Source organism: Lissotriton helveticus, chromosome 7 (genome assembly GCF_964261635.1).
Source record: "Lissotriton helveticus chromosome 7, aLisHel1.1, whole genome shotgun sequence".
Classification (NCBI taxonomy): Eukaryota; Metazoa; Chordata; class Amphibia; order Caudata; family Salamandridae; genus Lissotriton; species Lissotriton helveticus.
The window spans coordinates 52922202-52941416 of record NC_136068.1 but is presented as its reverse complement, the minus strand read 5'-3'; the positions used below and the strand labels follow the sequence as shown (position 1 = coordinate 52941416).

At 46.9% G+C, this 19215-nt stretch overlaps 1 protein-coding gene and 1 long non-coding RNA gene across 5 annotated transcripts in view; one reads left to right on the top strand and one right to left on the bottom strand.

The window, feature by feature from the left end:
- Positions 1 to 19215, bottom strand: part of LOC144768016 (uncharacterized) — a 463846-nt gene that overhangs the window by 270489 nt on the left and 174142 nt on the right. The window lies entirely within an intron of this gene.
- Positions 1 to 19215, top strand: part of LOC144768013 (glutathione S-transferase kappa 1-like) — a 130693-nt gene that overhangs the window by 8365 nt on the left and 103113 nt on the right. For both annotated transcript variants that reach the window (XM_078651405.1, XM_078651406.1), the window contains exons 4-5: positions 5576 to 5676; positions 18487 to 18522. In XM_078651405.1, coding sequence (XP_078507531.1) covers positions 5576 to 5676; positions 18487 to 18522 — 137 coding nt within the window. The remainder of the gene's footprint in view (positions 1 to 5575; positions 5677 to 18486; positions 18523 to 19215) is intronic.

Here is a 19215-nt window from a genome sequence, read left to right as displayed (position 1 = left end):
ACAGAATCAACTGTGTCCATGCCACTCTGAATAACCATGCGTGCCGCGGCCTGAGTATCGGAGACCACTTCATTAAAGTTCTTTCTATCCTCCTCTGGAAGCTTAGATGATAATTGCTTCACAGAATCCATCAATGCATGGACATATCTACCCAAAAGGCAAGTAGCATTAGTGGATTTTAGGGCCATGCTGCCCGAAGAGAAAATCTTCTTTGCAGACTGATCCAATTTTTTTGAGTCTTTGTCTGCTGGTACCTGAGGAAACGAACCTGCAGACCTGTTAGAACATGCAGCCTGCACCACCAGACTCTCCGGAGAAGGACGCGAAGAGAGAAATTCAGGGTCACCAGGAGCCACTCTGTAGCGTCTTGCAACAGACCTAGAAACAGCAGGAGCAGTCAATGGTCTCTTCCAGACCTCCTTTATCGGATCAGTTAAGGCATCAGTGAACGGCAGTGCAGGTTCAACAATAGAAGAAGGAGAGTGCAAAACCTCTGTAAGGATGTTGGGCTTGTACTCAACAGTAGGCAAAGTTAAGTTGAGAAGATCTGCAGCCTTCCTAATAACATGGTAGGGTGCCACTTCCTTGGATGGTGCATCAGAAACTGAAGGCAAACCCCACTCAGGAGAGAGCTCCAGACCACTAGCATTCTGTAGGTCTTCAAAATAATCATCATGATCAAGAAGCTTCCCCTCTTCCACATCAGAATCTTCACCCCTTTTCTCTTCCAAGAGACGCTGAGCCCTGCGTCTCGACCACTCCACACGAACCGAAGTCGACGGATCCGGTAACGACTCCGACGGAGCCGGTTCCGACGTCGAGCGAGGAGCTGGGGTAACTGGAAGACGAGACTCACAGATTGGCGTGGTACCTCGATCCAAACTACGAGGTCGATCCGGAGTAGGCGAAGCCGCATGCGGAGTCGAAGACCTCGGTGGAGCCGCACCGAGCCAAGGTGTAAGAGGCGCCGGCATAAATGGCACAAATGGAGCTGGGGCGTAAGACTGAGGAATGCCCAAGTTGTAAGCCAATGGACCCATGGGACCAACAGGTGCTCCAGCGGGGTACGTTGCTCTGGAGTAAACTCCAAACATCGCATTAAGGAAATGCGAGGGGTCCTGTCCAGGACCAGGAAAAGGAGGATACGAACCTACCGGATGATCTGAAGGAGGATGTTCCGACATAGGCTCATTCTGACCTTCCTGATCCACAGGAGTTTCCATCGGAGTTGGAGTTTGAGGAACTACCTCCTCTTCTTCCTCATGCTCCGAAGAATGTTGAGACATCGGATCCGGTTCTTGTTCCGGAGTCGGGGAACATCCGAGAGACTGAGCAGGAGAAGGAGAAACGAAGTCCTTATGATGTTTACGAGACTTCTTCTTCGAATCCGAGGACTCCTTCCCCGAATGATGTCTAGAGCTGTGCTTCTTCCTCTTGTGCTTCCTCTTCGAGGAGCTCGAAGCGTGACCCGAAGCCGATTTGGATCCGGATCTCGATCTCTCCCTAGACCTCGACCTCGCTCCGGACCTCGACCTCGCTCTGGATCTCGACCTCGAACGAGATTTTTGCCTCGACTTCGAGCGTCTCGACGTCGACCTCGAAGATCTCCCAGTCTCTCTCCCTTTTATCTTCGCAAGAAGAAGTTTTGCCTCACGCTCTCGTAGTGCCTTAGGGTTCATTTTGAAACAAGACCGACAGTTCTTAACCTCGTGGTCTGATCCAAGACACCACAAGCAGTCGCCATGCGGATCGGTGATCGACATCATTCGAGCGCAAGACCCACATTGCTTGAAGCCTGTTTTCCTCGACGACATCTTCGATGAAAGAAGAAGAATTAAAGGAAAAACAGCAACACTGTAATAGTAGAAGAATACAAAGTATCGCAGAAGATCCCAAAAACTGTTAGCGTCGAAGACGCGGAAAAAAGGGAACTGACGTCATCACGCCGGCGTGGGCCTGATAAGGAGTCGGTGACGTCAGACGGAGTCACGCGCGAGGTCGTACTCCTGTGACGTCGTACTCCTGTGACGTCGTACTCCTGTGACGTCGTACTCCTGTGACGTCGTACTCCTGTGACGTCGTACTCCTGTGACGTCGTACTCCTGTGACGTCGTCGTGCTACGAAGAAAATTTCCGAACGTTGCTGACGCAGGGGGATATTCACAAGGTGAGGAATCCACACGGCAGATGTATCTATCAGAAACCAGATCCAGTAGAGACAAACCTTTTGTATGGCAAGTAGGTGGCCTCTGCCCATTGCAGTCCCACGGCTCTCTTGGACTTTGGATCGTATTCTACAATTTCCATGCTCCGACCATTGGTGTGGGCCTCTTTTTGACTTTGCAGCCCACTGTGCATGCATGGGGCATCGCTTATTAGTGCTGGCATGGGAAGCTGACAACTTGAATTACATCCTTTGCTGTAACACATGGCCACGCTGCCCTTGACAGCCCTGTTCAGAAGTTTTTCAGAGCGGGCTCAACACAGCTACTGTTTTGAAGCAATGCTTTATATTCCCTTTTAACATTTCTGCCAGAGATACAGCATCCTACCTCTTTCTCGTTTTAAACCTGAATGAGGTACATGTCTGAAACCGCTATGCCCCAAAGTTGACTGGAATTTACAGACAAGCACATTTTTTTAGAGGTTTTGTCCGCTAGCTCGAAGTTGTGTCAATAGACACCTACCCCAAAAAAATGTTAGAGGTAATCTGGGGCTCGTGATGCTGGATCTTACCTTCATTAAATCAACAATCTCCTCTTTAAAAGACTGCACCATGTGGCTTAATTATACACTAAGATGTTCATGTTTGAGTCACAATTAGATCGGGGACTTGAGACTCTAGAAACCAACTAAGGGCCATATGTATCAAAGGGTTTTACCCATTCTGTGTCTATGGGAAAATGTGTTCATACATATGGCCCTAAGTTCTGTACCTGACATGGACCAAGAGAAAAGATGGAAAAGGTCAACATGTCCATTACACCTGAACAACTAAACAAGAATTCCTCCCTCATCTCGAGTTCCAAAGGCTGCACAAAATGCGCTCTCGTGGAAGACGCCCCGACTGGTCAACACTTGCTTTCTTCACCACCATCTGGCTATGCGGGTCATCATTTCAGCTAAAAAGGAAGCTCTGTTTCTTCCTTAACATTCGTCAAAAACAATTTTTGTATTGTTATGTTGTTCTTCTTTAACATTCACAAGATATACTTGTTGGTTGACTTCTCCCATGCAACCAGCATTGAGCAGAAAAGGTTTTGTCACTCCGTCCATTGCTGTGTAAATGGAATATTCATTTATAGTCTGCTGGCTTTTATCTTCATTCTTGCCATGTTGCATGGAAGATCAAACTATTCCATGCCCTTGAGGACCTGGAAGGTTTCATGGAGCCCTTACAATCATCAACAGTGGGCCTTGCCCCGTCTGCTGTTGATGGACCAACAGATGGCAATACTTTGGTGAGTGTTACCTTTGAGAAGGACTAAGTTGAAAGGAAGTGGCTGGAGAGAGTCAATAGGAGATGGGTGGAGAGTGAAAAGTCAAAGAATGTTGGATGACCGTTTAGGGACATATAAAAGCCTGGACTTGGGCACGTGATTGAGGGGGATAGATTGGTGTATGGCCCCAAAGAAATCGGTGTACAAAGAATTGGGTGAAAAAAGGGAATGTATTTTGCCCATTGGAGAGATGTTTGATTTAATGCATGGTACAATGGGTGTTAGTGTAGATTAATAATTGGATGTCTATACGGGGAAGGTGGCACATGGGAATTGGAAATTTACAATGTCCCGAGAGGTGTTTCGTATACTCTGCCTTTCATTTCCTAATCTTCATAACATAGAAGCAGCCAGAATACAACAGTATCTGAGGCCCAGGCTGACTGTCTTAGAGCTTTCCTGAGACATCTGCAACTTTTCTCTTCTGCAGGACACTCTCTGAGAGTGCGTCTCTCGCCTTTCATGATAAACAAGACTGCTGGGCTTTTGAGTACAACCTTCGCCCAGTCCCATTGGGGCTCAAGGTCCATTATATAGGTTTCTTGAATGTTCGCTCTCCCAGTGTAGGGGCCTTTAGCCCGTAGACTTCACTTTGATCATTTCACCTGCTCCACTGCAGTAATGGTTTTAGCACTTTTGCCACAGAGTCCACCACTGGCTGAATAATCTGTCAACAATAGAACTGGAAGACCCTTTGCAAAGACTAGCTGGTCTCCTTTCACATGATGGTTGCTGTAGTCAAGTGTTACACTGACATTAATGAGGTGAAACTTGAGCCCAGTTATAATGTGTCAAAATTACAAAACAATACTGAGGCAGAATGCACTGCAGAATTTCCCTTTTCTTTCCTCCTAATGTTTTCAATCCTGTTCCATAAATTCTCCCTTCATTACCGCAAACTTCTGCTGGCTTGGGCTATAGTGCAGCAGGGATTCGTTTTGAAAAACATTCATAATAGATATCAGCTGAAACCCAATCAATGCCCCCGATCCTCCTTTTGAAGAACAAAATCTACATACATACATTTTCTTTCTTTCTTTCTTTGAGCTGAATATGTTGCCTAGAAGCAGAAAGCGCTTGGTCAAATCTATCGGATCAGTCTGCCATTCAGTTAAAACAATGACCACAAGAAGGTGTCCTGCTCTTTCTGGTAGGAGGCCGAAGGCATTCCTTTCCAAAGATGATGCTCATGCACCATTGAATAAGCAGCATAATTAAACACTGTAGATAAACACTTTATAGAGAGTTACATATAACAAGTGGAAAGTAAAAAAGAATATGCCTGCGGCCCACTACAAAGCTGCCCATATGAATGGCAAGCATTGTGCCCTAGCATACTACAGCCGTAAAGCAGACTGTGCATGAAGGGCAGCTATAAATGCCCCAATTACAAAAAGTCTGAATAATACCCAAGTCAGTGAATCATGGAACCGGTGAAGTTTAATCCAGAGCATACCGCACCGGGGTTAGCTAGTACAGCAGCTTTCCCGTTGCAGATTTATCTTAACTAGCCATTGGAAAATAGCACCTTTTTTAAAAATAAACTATCATTGACACTTCTATTGTTTGAAACTCCTATTTATGTCCCTGGAAGACCTTGTAAGACATGCAGGGGCTTCAGTTTGTTCCTCATTCAAATGTGACGGGGGAAAAAAGGTGTTTTCATTTAGTTTGCTGCTGTTCCCGCTTCTGCAGCCACAGCTCCTGAGAACAGCTGCCAAGGTCCTTTCTTTACAAGACCAGGCTTTGCAAGTCTTCTGGAGAACTTTGTTGTAGCCTCCTGCCCTCTTTTCCTTGGAGGGAAGGAAATGGCAAGAGAGTAAAAGATATGGAGAATGAGAGCACCAACCAGAACAAGTGCCTTGAGTGGGGAAAAGATGCGTAATAATCACATTACTGTCTCCAGGACCCTTAGACTATTAAGTAGTCCAATACAGAGTCTAAATACACTGATATACCAAAAAGTCATGGAGACAACATGGAGGTCTAGTGGATGGATCTTATTGTCTTTTGGCCCTTCCAGCTGCCTCTTTTTGTTCAATATGTTTACCATTGATCTGCTTTCTCTCTTCCAGGCAGTCTCCCGGCGATGCGCTTTGTCACAGCGGTGGATATGGAGCAGCCACATTTCGTAGAGCCGGTGTCTCGAGAGCTTTGGATGAGGATCTGGTCCAGGGTCAGTGTGTTTTTCCTCAGTACCTTCACCTAAAAATGATCTCGCTTGTAGTCACTCTGCTCTCTGCATGCAGTCTATTCTATCTGAGTTGGCTTTTAATTAAAATAGAAAACTTTTTCTCGATACCCTAGAAATGCGGCAGGCGTTCCTATCTTCCCAATTCAGTGCCAACCCCTGCCCCATCATTCGCCGCAATTTAGTCCTCGCACAGCAAGAACTGCAGCAATATCTGCTGGGCGAAGTCAAAGAGATCTGGGAGGCATCGCAACATCGGATAGATCAGTGGGGGCATAAGTCCAGTAAAATGCTCCACAGACTGTGCCAAGCAGACAGCGTGCCGGCCGTCACTCCCAGTATTCGTGGCTCAGACGGGTCCTTGCACACGTCGCCGGCGAGGGTAGCGGAAGAATTTGCGAAACACTTTACATCCCTATACGCTCGGAAGGAGCAGATCTCTTCCGAATTTATAGCAGAGTTCCTTGTGGACATTCCACCTCACAGACTCCCTGACTCCCCAGTGCAATCCAGCCAGGTCGCGCACCGGGTCCCAATGGGTTCCCCATGGAATATCTCCGATCCCATATGCTTCTCTTGGGGCCTCATTTATTGGCAACTATTGTGGACGCATCCGAGTAGGCAAGACTACCAAGTGACATGCGTCACGCGGAGATAGTGCTTTTTCTCAAACCTGGCCGACCGCCTTTGGGAGTTCATTACCGATTTTATCCATCCTGATCAGTGGGGCTTCATGTCACAGAGGGCCACTAGACATAACATCAGGAGAGTCCATAACACCATTGCTGCGGCCCCCGCTTTAGGCCGTCCTGTTGCCCTTTTGTTAGCCGATATCGACAAAGAATTTGACTCACTAATCTGGGTCTACCATTTTCAACTGCTCGAGGCAATCCACTTTGGACCCCGTTTCTTGGCATATATAAGCCTGCTGTATACGGACTTGACGGCATCAGTTCGAATTGCGGGACATCACACTTGCGCCTTTCAGATTCCGATCCAGGGCTGCCCACTGTCTCCATTGTTGTTCGCCCTGCCGATTGAGCCTCTGGCGGCCTGGGCCAGAAGTGACCTGGTGCTCAGGGGATTTGATTGGTCCCGCTCAAGATCGGATCGCATAGCATTATGTGCTGATGATGCTCTCTTTTTTATGACAGACCCGTGGTATTTTGGACCCCGTATATTAGAAATTCTTAGGGTATTTGGTGGCACTACTGGCCTCCACTCTAATCCAGCTAAATCCATCCTCTTTCCAGTGTGTGGACATCAAGGCCGTGAATCGTGGGAGGCGCAGCTAACCCGGGCCTCAGATTGTTTCAAATATCTGGGGATCTTCATTTCCCCGTGCCCCAAGATTTCATGGACACATAATATCACCCCGCTGTTAATCAGCCCAAAAATATTCAGCAATTAGCATTGCTTTTCGTTCCAGTTTCACACTAGCTCTGTAGCAGTGCGACAAGTTACATTTACACACTCATAAACATGCTCACTCTTTCTTTAAAATGTAATTTCCTCTCTCACAATTGATGACAAATGGGTGTCGAATAGATAATGAATATGTTTGTGTGTGTGTGTGTGTGTGTGTGTGTGTGTGTGTGTGTATATATGTAATTTACTTACCATTGTTAAATGTGTGGGTGGGGTGTTGAGGGACTTAAGAAGTCTCTGATGAGAGAAGGAAGATTTCCGAATTTAAGTTGCTGTAAATATTCCCCTACTGTGCAAGGTGTGATTTTCCTGGTACGTCTTTATCTAGAAATATGTGATAACATTAATACTCTTATAGAGAAGTTAATAAGACTACAAAGATGTAAATCTATGCCAAACAAGGGTCATTTCTCTTAACTATATGAAGTAAGTACTTCCTTTTTTGGCGGAGATGTCCTATATTCCTCTGCTTCAAAAACTCCTCACCAAAATCGGCGGGTAATGCGCTGGGGAGGCCGCTTGTTAAGCTGTTCATCATCCTGGCAAAAGGCAGGAAGACCTTTTAAATACTACTAAGGTGGGCGGGGCCAAACGGAAACATCCCAGTGATTGCTACATTTGCATACCGTTACAAAGATGATCTGCGGCAGAAGAAGCACAAGATCCAGATGGGTCCAAGTATGTTTATTCACCTACTCCATTGCTCCACTCCTGTCACAGTCTCAAGGTGCCTCACACCTACATTCTACGGTAGCCTTCAGAACCCCACATTGGGAACATTCTATTTAACAATGGAGAGGAGGGGGAAAGGAAGGTACCAAGTGGGAGGAGTGAAATTACAACACATACTCCTAGCAATTTAAAGGGAGAACCACAGACTCGGCTCTCAACAGGTGAGGACAAGAAAAAACCCACTCATCTCAGTCACATACAGATTGCGCTCCAATAGATTAATGATGCAGTCAACTCCACAAAGGATTTCCGATCTGGAATTGCTGAGAAAACACACTTGCTTTGCCTTCGCCAAGCCCAGGAGTTCAGATCATATGTCTTTTACAGAAGTGGAGCATCATGGGCAGCACATTTCAACGTAAGTGGTATCTATTGAGGTTTAATTTCTGTGAAAGGAGCATCAGGGCCAGAACGGTCACAGGGACCCCCATCCCCGGGGCTTGTCTGAAATTTAAAGGGGGGGGGAGAGAGAGTGTCAGGTCTGATTTCAGCCTCAGTACCCCATCCCCAGAGCCCAGTAAAAATGCAGTCGGAAAGGGGGACCCAATCCCCTGGGGCCAGGCCTTAACTCAATGGGGGAGGGGAGCTGCGTGGCCTCCCTCCCCGACTGATTTTGGCCCGGGGTCCCCAATGCCCTGGGGACCCCGAGGCCATGTATTTCTGGATGCCCTAGTCCCAGCCATGGGCACCCAATGTTCTTGATGGGGACCGTGAGCGGAGCCTCAAGGCCCCCGTAGTCCCAGCCGGTGCTCTGCCTCCTGCGGGAGTTAGCATTGCTATTGCACACAGGGAGCTGGTGGAACTATTGCACAAAGGCAGCTGCTTGGAATTCAGCTCCCTGTGTGCAAGAGCAATAGTTTAATCTCTTTCCCTGCCCGCATGTCTGCAGGCAGGGAAAGAGATGAAACCTCCGCCTCCACCGGGCAGGAGCATTTTGACAACTCCTGCCTGCTCGATCCTGAGTGTTTGCTTTTGGTTGGCGGGAGCTATCAGCTCCCACTAATCCAAGGCAAACTGCTATGTCCCGGGGGTGGGCACCCTAGGACGTAGCAGGAGCCAGCCCTACATATTAGGAGCCGGACCTAGGGAATGGTGGTCCCCTGGGCCATTAATGGCTCAAGGAGGCGGGCAGCACACGGCCCTCCTCATCCTCCGCGCAAGGACCGAATATGGGGCTGCTCAGCCCCCCACCTTGATATTTATTTTAGCCCTATGGACAAGGTAGTCCTTGTACCCGGGGTGTGGGGGTCTGCGCTGCCCCCTAATATAATTTTTTAGGTTTCGACTTTTGGCGAGGGGCGAAGCCCCTCCCAGTCGAAATCTTTTGTTTTTAGTAGTTAGGTTAGGACAGCCTCTGTTTCCAATTGGCTAGCTCCATAAATGGAGGCTAGCCATTGGGAGGCAGCGGCTGTCAATCGCGCTTTCTCACGAAAACGCGATTCGGGGGCGTTTCTGGTGCTTTTTTTAAGCCCCGCCCCTTTGTCCCGGGCCGCGCTGTGATTGGCTGCCGGCCTGGGACACCCCCGTGACGTCAGCCAATCACAGCGCGGCCCGGGACCTGACTTGTTATAATTTTCGAGGCCTGGAAGAGGGGTGATGTTATGTAGCCGTAAAGTCAGTGTTTTGCACCACACCGATGGAATTTGCATATGTCATTTAGAATAATAAACAGGTCTGCTGGATTGCTCCTTCGAACAGCCACACGAGGGCCTCGGCTCCCTAATAACGGCTTGGTTTACCGTCTTTGTCCCGGTTGTACAAGAAGGTCCCTGGGAATATTCGGCATATATAATACATGACAGAACAACCCGTGCGGAGTCTGTTTAGAAAAGAGATACAGGGTGACGCGAGAGGAAAATGACGTCATCGACATGCCCCGTCCAGGATCCTCATTGGCTTTTCGTGCGCCAGTAAAAGCGTCCCATTGAAAAATGGACGCCATGTTCTTAGATTTCTGTCCTTGTATGTCGATACCTGATGTTAATGAAGTCCTTCCTTTACTCTTCCTTGGTCGTGCCTCTAGCCCTTCGAACTCGTATCGATGGCTCTTCCTGATGACGTCACATCCGTTGCAGCGGCTTGCTTCTGTTTGGACGGCGCTTTCGTTGGAGGCGGTGGAGGCTCGGGAAGGAAGAATGATACTCGGGGCCTGGAGGGGTGGACCACGGGAGGCCGGGGACCGGGCCTAGCCTGAGCAGGAGGCCGACGTCAACCAAGTGTACGTGACAAAGGGAGTCAGAGACGGCCTCAGCGGAGTAAAGAGTAGCGTAGGTACCGGGCATTCAACATAAGGTGGCTGTGAGCCTGTGGATGTTCACAAACAGTTAATTGGTTGTTTCGTTAGTCAAATCAAGTAGCCTTTTCCAGGAGTTCTTTTAAACATAACTGAGATTTCCTACAACCCAGTCGGTTATTATTATCCTTTCATTGACACACTCCAAATGTATCCTCTAGCAAACCATGTTTGAGAAAAAAAAAGGGGGGGGGGAGAGGGAGTCATCAAAGTAACAGCTGCCACCCACTAGCTTACCAACTGTTTTATTTATGGCTGTCCTTGGCGACATCTAAAGAATGTTTCCACCCCCAGCTTTTGGGCGTGCCAAATTGTGAAGATTTTTATTCGGGACTGGTGGGTTTGTTCCCGGGAATTAATTGCATCTAACTTAGAGAAAAAGACGAGCTCAAATTCCGATTCTGCGGTGATCTTAACGGTACTTGAAAAAAAAAAGTTAATGTCTTGTTGCAAAATTAGATGAAATATTTGTCGGGAAAATGACATGACGCTTCCTGGAGAAAAATAAAACAATTATGTAGGCTATGAGGTTATCCAGTGTAATGTATTGTAGAAAAATAAGCTTTCCATGTGATTTAACTACATCCCTCAGACCTAGCTTTCAGTGACCTTCGTTTATAGAATTTAGTGTGCATTTAGACTGTGGCAGCAAGGACCTTTTTGAGCATCCTTAATTGTAATGGAAAAGTAGTTTCTGCACAGTGGCAAATGTGCTTATGACGTGTGTAGAGCCCTCATCTGTTTGGTTTGTCATTGCCCTGTCTTTAAAGGAACATTCAGTCGCTTTAATAAATATGGTGCCTATATGAATCCCACTTACTAAACACTGACTGTCAAGCCAATTAAAGATCAGGGACCGCTCGAGAAAAGTTTATTCAAATTCGAGGTAATGGCCATTCTGCTTACATGAGGGCCAGAGAATAACCGAGCTGTATTTCCAAATTATGCAAATGTTTATACAGTGAAGTAGGAAAACAAGTTTTCGGTTGTGCTGTCTGTGAGCAAAAATTGGGAAAATATTATCACTGGATTGAACCTACTGCTTCACGCCTTTTTGCATTACCAGCTGTCAGAAATGTGCAGCTGTTGAGGGTCATCAAGGCTTTCATCCTTCGCAGGTGGAACAGTTGGCACCATTTAGTTATATATTTTGTGAATGATATCCGTAATCCAGTTTGTGGCTGTGCACGGTAAAAGGCATATCATGTCATCATTCACTGCAATGTGGCAAGGTTCGAGTGAAAGTTCTGTGGTTGCATCTTTAAGTTACCCGTTTAGAATGCTCTGGTTTGAAGCATATAACCAACTGTGCAACAACCCAGTAGGGCAGTGCCGTAGATGAGCATTGGCATCTTGGAGAAGTACTACTGGTAGTTTAAACAAGCATTTACAATGCAATAGTCTCGGCATTATTAAAGGTAGAGCTATTGGCATTGCTCATGACATTTTTTTTCATATAGTTTAAAAAAAAACATAAATATATGGTATTGTCATTTACAATGGCAATAGGTGAGCATTAGAGAGTATTCGCGGACACAGAGCCACACACACACACACACACACACACACAGAGCCCCCCACACACACACACACACACAGCCCCACACAAACCCTGGTATTTTGGATTAGAGTCCGGGTTCACACTCCCGAACCTCCCGGCCACCTCCTGTCTCATAACCTGACAATACTGCTGTGTCCCTTCTATACACCGAGACCCCAACACTTTACTCCTGCTCCCCTGCCTGTGTCATGTACAGAACACAGGCATCTCCCTCCAGCACGTGCATGGACAAGTTACTCACGACCCCTTCCACAGCGCTCATTAGCTGATCTTACTGATGTGTGCCCCTATACACCGAGACCCCATCACCTTGCTCCTGCACCACTGCCTGTGACGTACAACACAGAGACATCTCTCCGCAGCACGTGCATGGACCCAGGGAGTCGACTGGGAGCTTGTTATTAAAAAACATTTGCAACCATTAATGACAAATGCAGTGTGTTTTTCAGTCACTTTATTTGCGTTCCTTTCAGTGCTACATTTTGGGTCATTTCTGCCTCCCAAGAGGAAGGACTTTAAACAAGCATTTACAATGCAACGGTTTCGCCTTTGGAAAAGTTAGAGCTATTAGCAATGTAAATGACAATGCCATTTATTTATCTGTTTTCAAAACCAACACATAAATACAAATTTTGTCATTTACAATGCCAATAGCTCAAACGTTTCCAAAGGCGAAACCGTTGCATTGTAAATGCTTGTTTTATTTGTAGCCCTGGGAAGGTGGTGATCCCCGGGGCCCAGGGTGTCCACAACGACCCCTCCCTATGCATCCTCTCCAGTTTTCATTAAAACCTGCATGCCCTCAGGACCTGGCTAACACAGGGGCTACAATTAAGAAGAGCGTGGGAGACCAAGCTTGTGCTTTATTTTTAAAAAAACAGCGATAATTGTGAATAATTCACATAAATCACTGTGGATAAAACAAAAAAGGCTTTTTTTTGCCCTGCCAGGGTATTCCTACCCTGCCCCTTTTTCTTTTTTTTCTCATTTCTTTTGGGGTGGGGGGACTTGTCTGAAGCAGTGACCCAAGATGGCTGCCCACACTTCCTTGTTGAAGTGTTGGCAGCCAATCGGAGCTCTGCAGATCTCTGCACAAGCTCATCATTCTTCGCGATCTTAGATATACACATTTGGATTTCTTTTAATATCTCGCTAACTACTGAACGGATTTCCACCAATGGCCCTGCTTTTTCTCGGCCCCCGCTCTATGGATCATCCCGAATCTGTCCAAGCACAACAAGACCCAACATGACATTTTTTGGGGGGAATTTTTATAAAGATTCGTCAAATGGTGCCAAAGATATAGGCAAGTCAAAAAACGCTTTTCTTATGGTAACATGGTCCTAACTCCAACTACCTACCAGAGAGTAGGATCTATCTATCTATCTATCTCTTCCACTCCTGCTGCACACAGGTAATAACACTGCTGAAGTCTTTTCTCAAGCGATTTATTGCTGCGATGTCCGACACGTTTCTACTGCCTTGTTCACACATATATGTATGAGTCATTTAGGTCTCGTGACCTATCAATGCGCATGCGCATTGAGAGAAGCGAGACTATAGGGCTTTAAACAAAGTTTAACTAACTGTGGCGATTTGGTGCTGTGCCCGTGCGCTTTTAGGTCAATGCGCAAGCGCATTGACCTAAAATGCGCGTGCACAGCATCAAATCGTCAGCCATCTGTTGCCCAGCTTGGTGCCGCTCCACCCCCTGCGGCATCAAAGGCTTTCACGGCCGGCCGGCCGTGCTTTCAGTTTCAGGAGAGCTGCATTGTTTTCACGGCCGGCCTCCGGCCGTGACTCGCATTTCTCCTTCCTTCCAGCGCTGCCTTTTACTTGTTTGCTTGTTTATGTTGTCGGTGATACTTTCAAAAGCGTTTTGTAAAAAAATAAACATTATTTGTTTTGTAAGGCTTTCTTGTTTTTTTGTTACATTGTAATGTGAGCGTTGTGTTTGCAACGTGTTTTTAAAAAGCGTTGTTTCCCATTGATCACCATATCCGTGAAGCTGCATTCACTCTCCTCCCGCCCCTCTCCAATCCCCATCTATTCTCCCACCCTGTGCCTGTTCCACATGCATTGTGTATGTCTTTTCTTGCACCGGGCTGACAGTTTAAATGCCAATGCTTTCTCGCTGTCTCTGCCACTCTCTCCCTCCCACCCACATCCATCCCTGTTTACAGTATTAACTCCATGTACTCTTTACTCTCGCTGCGGCTCTCTGTCTCTGCTTCTCATCATGTCTCCTACCCTCCCCCTTCATCTCTGGCTGACAGTAAACTCCATCGCAGGGCGCTCTCGCTCACTCTCTCTATACCTCTCCCTCACACCCTCCTCCTCCACACGTCTCTCCCCCCTCCCCCAATCCATCTCCGGCTCCGTTTAAGTGCCCATTTACTCACACAAACGACACCCAAAGTGCTGGTGCCTTCCCCGTGCATACCAAGCGGCCATAATTATCTGCGCTATTACAACGAACACTGAAGGAATTCATAATGGAGGGGGGTGGGGGGGGGGGGGGGGGATCATGGGCCAACTTTGATTAAACTGCTCCAGGTGGGGTATTATCAACTAGTCTTAGTCCAGACTTTTGGTCTGCAACTTTTTGCATCTTTTTGGGTTTAACATCTCTTTTCAGTTTACAGATTGAGGGGTAGCTAATCCAGTGAGCGTTGCTCTGATATTATTTGCCACGGAATCGCGGTGTTCGTCAAGTCCACTTTAAAAATGCTGCCTGACCCCCGTTTCCTCCCTCTATCTCAGTGTCAGTGTTGCTGCTGCTTCTTTCTTTCTTCCGCCCCTCTCCAATCCCCATCTATTCTCCCACCCTGTGCCTGTTCCACACGCATTGTGTATGTCTTTTCTTGCACCGGGCTGACAGTTTAAATGCCAATGCTTTCTCGCTGTCTCTGCCACTCTCTCCCTCCCACCCACATCCATCCCTGTTTACAGTATTAACTCCATGTACTCTTTACTCTCGCTGCGGCTCTCTGTCTCTGCTTCTCATCATGTCTCCTACCCTCCCCCTTCATCTCTGGCTGACAGTAAACTCCATCGCAGGGCGCTCTCGCTCACTCTCTCTATACCTCTCCCTCACACCCTCCTCCTCCACACGTCTCTCCCCCCTCCCCCCAATCCATCTCCGGCTCAGTTTAAGTGCCCATTTACTCACACAAACGACACCCAAAGTGCTGGTGCCTTCCCCGTGCATACCAAGCGGCCATAATTATCTGCGCTATTACAACGAACACTGAAGGAATTCATAATGGAGGGGGGTGGGGTGGGGGGGGGGGGAGGGGATCATGGGCCAACTTTGATTAAACTGCTCCAGGTGGGGTATTATCAACTAGTCTAAGTCCAGACTTTTGGTCTGCAACTTTTTGCATCTTTTTGGGTTTAACATCTCTTTTCAGTTTACAGATTGAGGGGTAGCTAATCCAGTGAGCGTTGCTCTGATATTATTTCCCACGGAATCGCGGTGTTCGTCAAGTCCACTTTAAAAATGCTGCCTGACCCCCGTTTCCTCCCTCTATCTCAGTGTCAGTGTTGCTGCTGTTTCTTTCTTTTTTCCGGCCTGTGCTGCTTCTTTCGTTTTCCTTCTTTCCGCTCACCTTCCCATTGTCTGTGTTAATTCTTCACCCCACCACTCACTCTGCCATTATATGTGCTGCCCCCACCCAAATCAAACAACCACTTGTTTTTTATACTAGCTGGCGCGCCTTATGTTTAAAAAAGTTAAAAGCCATTGTTATTTGTAATATCAATACATCTAAGTCACGTAAATACAAAACATGTTGCATTACAAATGCTATAGGTGTCACATTTGCGAAAGTTATAACTATTGGCATTGTAAATGACAAAGCTATTAATTTAGATATTTTAAAAAACAACACATAAATGAAAAAAAAGTCATTTATAAGACCAATAGCTCAAACTTTCCTAATGCGAGACCTATTGCATTTCCAATGCTTGTTAGGTCTTGCACCTGCGAACGGATCGTCGCTGTGAGGACTATTGTGATCAGTTCTGCTTACAAGGAGCTAAGGGAGAGACAAGAGATGTGCACACGCAACCTTGCGGAATCGGATCAGGTCGCGCACGCGTTCACAATCTCCTGTCTTCCTTTTAGCTCCATGTAAACACACCTCACCTCACCTCACCTCATTGGCGCCATCGGACTTCTTCAGCCTCCGCGGGGCTCTCCCTCGGGCATGGGAGCCCCGTGTCTCCACTGCTTCTCTGGCCAGGCTGCAGCACTCTGTGGGCGCGGGCTTCAGAAAACGGAAGTCCCGCCCCACCATAGGTTTCAGTTTCAGGAATGCACGCGCACGTCTTGTTTTCTCAGCCAACTTCCTTCCTCTTTCAACTGCCGATTGTGAGAGGAGAGCACCAGGGACACAGAGGGGAACAGGGTGTTGAGAGGATCCAGACAACTAAGGGAGCACGAGGGTGCTGTGAAGACCCAGCCCCTAGGAGAGCGCCTTCGACCCAGAAAGGAGTACCGCCGAAGAGCGTAAGCCCAGGCACCAGTGGGTATGTACAGCGGACACATAACTGTGTCGTTGTTTATTGCTCGTTCGCAAGAAACGGACCCTACATCCTAAAGCGTTTATTTTTACAGGTGTTTTGTCGAGTGCCGACAAGTCCCGCTGAGAGATTACTAGGCGCTCGGAAAAGAGAAAATCCAGAATAAAGTTCAGAAACGGGAGAGGATGTGGTCGAATGTGAGGGGAGTGGCGCACCTTCGAGGGCCCCGTTCTCTGTCGCAGTAACAGTTATAACCGTGCCAGCCCAGGGAGTTCTGTCTTTTCTCACTGGGGGTGGTTTCATGAAGGTGCTCGGGGGGGATGAGGGGGGGGGGCAGGGTGTGTGTTCACCCAGAGACTTGTCGTCATGCGCCTGTCGTTTTGGGGTCTTTTGGTAAATAAAGTGCAGGCGGGTCTTTTGGTAAATAAAGTGCAGACTGCATCTAAACTTCCCATTTCCAAATACCTATAGTAGTATATACACTGAAGGCGGGAGGTTACAGCCGGGCGTAGGAGGGGGCGGTTTGGTGGGGTTTGCAGGCTTTGAGGGGAGCGTACAGTAATGAGAGACAGATCATAAGGTTCTCATGTCATATAAAGCTCTCCGACCAACTTCGCGCAAATATAAATGAACAAACACACAAATAGCCAGGTGGGTGGCCAGTGGGTTGCTAAATGCACGTAAGTGTGGGAAAGGTGGGTGTTACGAACAGCCGGCTGGGCAGGGGCCTTCCTTACAGGCAGTCAGGAGGTTGCAGCTAAGTGTGGCGGGGAACCGGAGTGGCCAAAGGTGGATACACAATACAGGCAGCTGCGATAGGTTAAACACGAGGGCATGGCTTGGTGCAGGTACAACCAAGGTGGGTGTGTGGTTACAGGTAGCGAAACAGTGCCTCTGATCTCGGCTTCGCTTATTTAGTCCGTCAACCGCCCTGAAAATGTAAAAAACCTGTTACATTTGGAAATGTCCTGCTTTGCATGGGTCCTGGTAGGTGAGGTCATTAAGATACAGACTGAAGTCTGTTCCCCCGTGGGGCTGGGCAGGGATCCACGTGCCTGACTGCGATGGGCGGGGGCTAATTTCACCCCACTAATCCTCTCTGTCTCCGTGTACTTTTCCCTAATGAGATTATCTGGAACCAGCTGCAGAGTTTGGGGGAAGGGAGGTCAGAGGGCGTGGGCAGAGCACCAGCCTCTCTATGAACTTCCTATTCTTAGGGGGGCGTGTCTCACAGGGGTTTAGCTCGAGTTATGGTGAGCCCAGCATTTTGAAAGGTAATCTGCTGTCCCATTATAACTGAACTCTGACCTTTATCCTTCTCATTAAAGTATAGCATATATATCAACCCAACCACACACATCACCACACACACAACAAACCACACACACAACTACACACACAACACAGGCACAACCACACACCCAACCACACACCCAACCACACACCCAACCACACACACACAACCACACACATCTATCTATCTCCCTCACTCTAGCGCACCACCACAGCATCACTCAGGGGCACCACAGCATCACTCGGGGTCACCACAACATCACTATGTGCTACCACAGCATCACTGAATGCCACACATCACTCGTCACCACCACAACATCACTCCACGCCACCACAGTATCAATCTGTGCAACCATTCAACAACAACTGGTTCAAATATGTTCTATCACTGTTTATTACAAATGTCACAAAAAGATGTTAATATTTCACTTCTGTTCTTGGATTTTCGTCACAATAACATACCCTGAACATAATCTTCACAAAAGTTATTTACAAAACTTTAAGCTATTGCCATTATAAATTACAATAACTTTTTATTAAGTATTATTTATTAAATAAAATTAAAAGCCATTGTTATTCGTAATATCAATACATCTAAGTCACGTAAATACAAAACATGTTGCTTTACAAATGGTATAGGTGTCACATTTGCAAAAGTTTTAAAAGTATTGGCATTGTAAATGACAAAGCTATTAATTTCGCTATTTTCAAAACCAACACATAAATAAAAAAAATTGTCATTTGCAAAACCAATAGCTCAAACTTTCCTAATGCGAGACCTATTGCATTGCAATTGCTTGTTAATCTTTGGGTCTGGTAAATGTGACTTAAATTTAAGATTGAGGTAGCTTTATTAGACAGAAGCAGTGTATTGGTGTGGAGTTTATTTACTTGTGTAGATACGTATTGTTTTACAAAGTGCTGACAACTAAACATCCCATCTCTGTCCTTTCTTTCTTAGGATGAAGACATCACACAGCCGGATAGCATCCTGTCTGTAAGTTCTAAGTTCTTCATGTCTTACCCCACCTGTGCTTTGAGCTAGTAGTTGCAGGTGGGGTCCACCTGCACTTAGTTTTGGGAGGCACATAAGGGGATAGAAAAAAAGAGAAAACTGTGACAAAGGGATAAAGTAGGGATGAAAAAGAACCTGCGAGATAAAGAAGCAGAGAGTATCTGGCAGTGGAGTAAAGAAGCGTGAGGAGGAATTAAGACAGCACAGCCATGGCAATTGGCACCCAAACCTTCTATGGCAGACTTCTGAGCAAACCCTTGGACCCAACACTTATCTTACAAATTTAGCACTGTACTCCACCGCATTATGGTGGCTGCTCTGTTTCTTTGGTTTGGGATACTTTATCCACTGCTAAATTCACCCCATAATAGAACCCCAGCAGCAGATGTGAATATGTAATTTGCTACAAGAAGACGAACAATAGTTACTTACCTGTAATCTGTGGTTCTCCAGTATTGGTGTCTTTCATAGATTCACATGCCTGAATCATTCCCCGTTGTCGGAGTGGGAGTCCCACGGTATATAAAAAAGCAATAATATGCCTGCAATAACCAAAAAACCTTAGTAATAACCAACCAGGAAGTAAAGTAGCCCTAGCTATAGGAACAAAAGCTCCCACACTCATGACTATCCTAGTCATTTTGTATAGACCAAACAGCACCCACCAGAATGTTC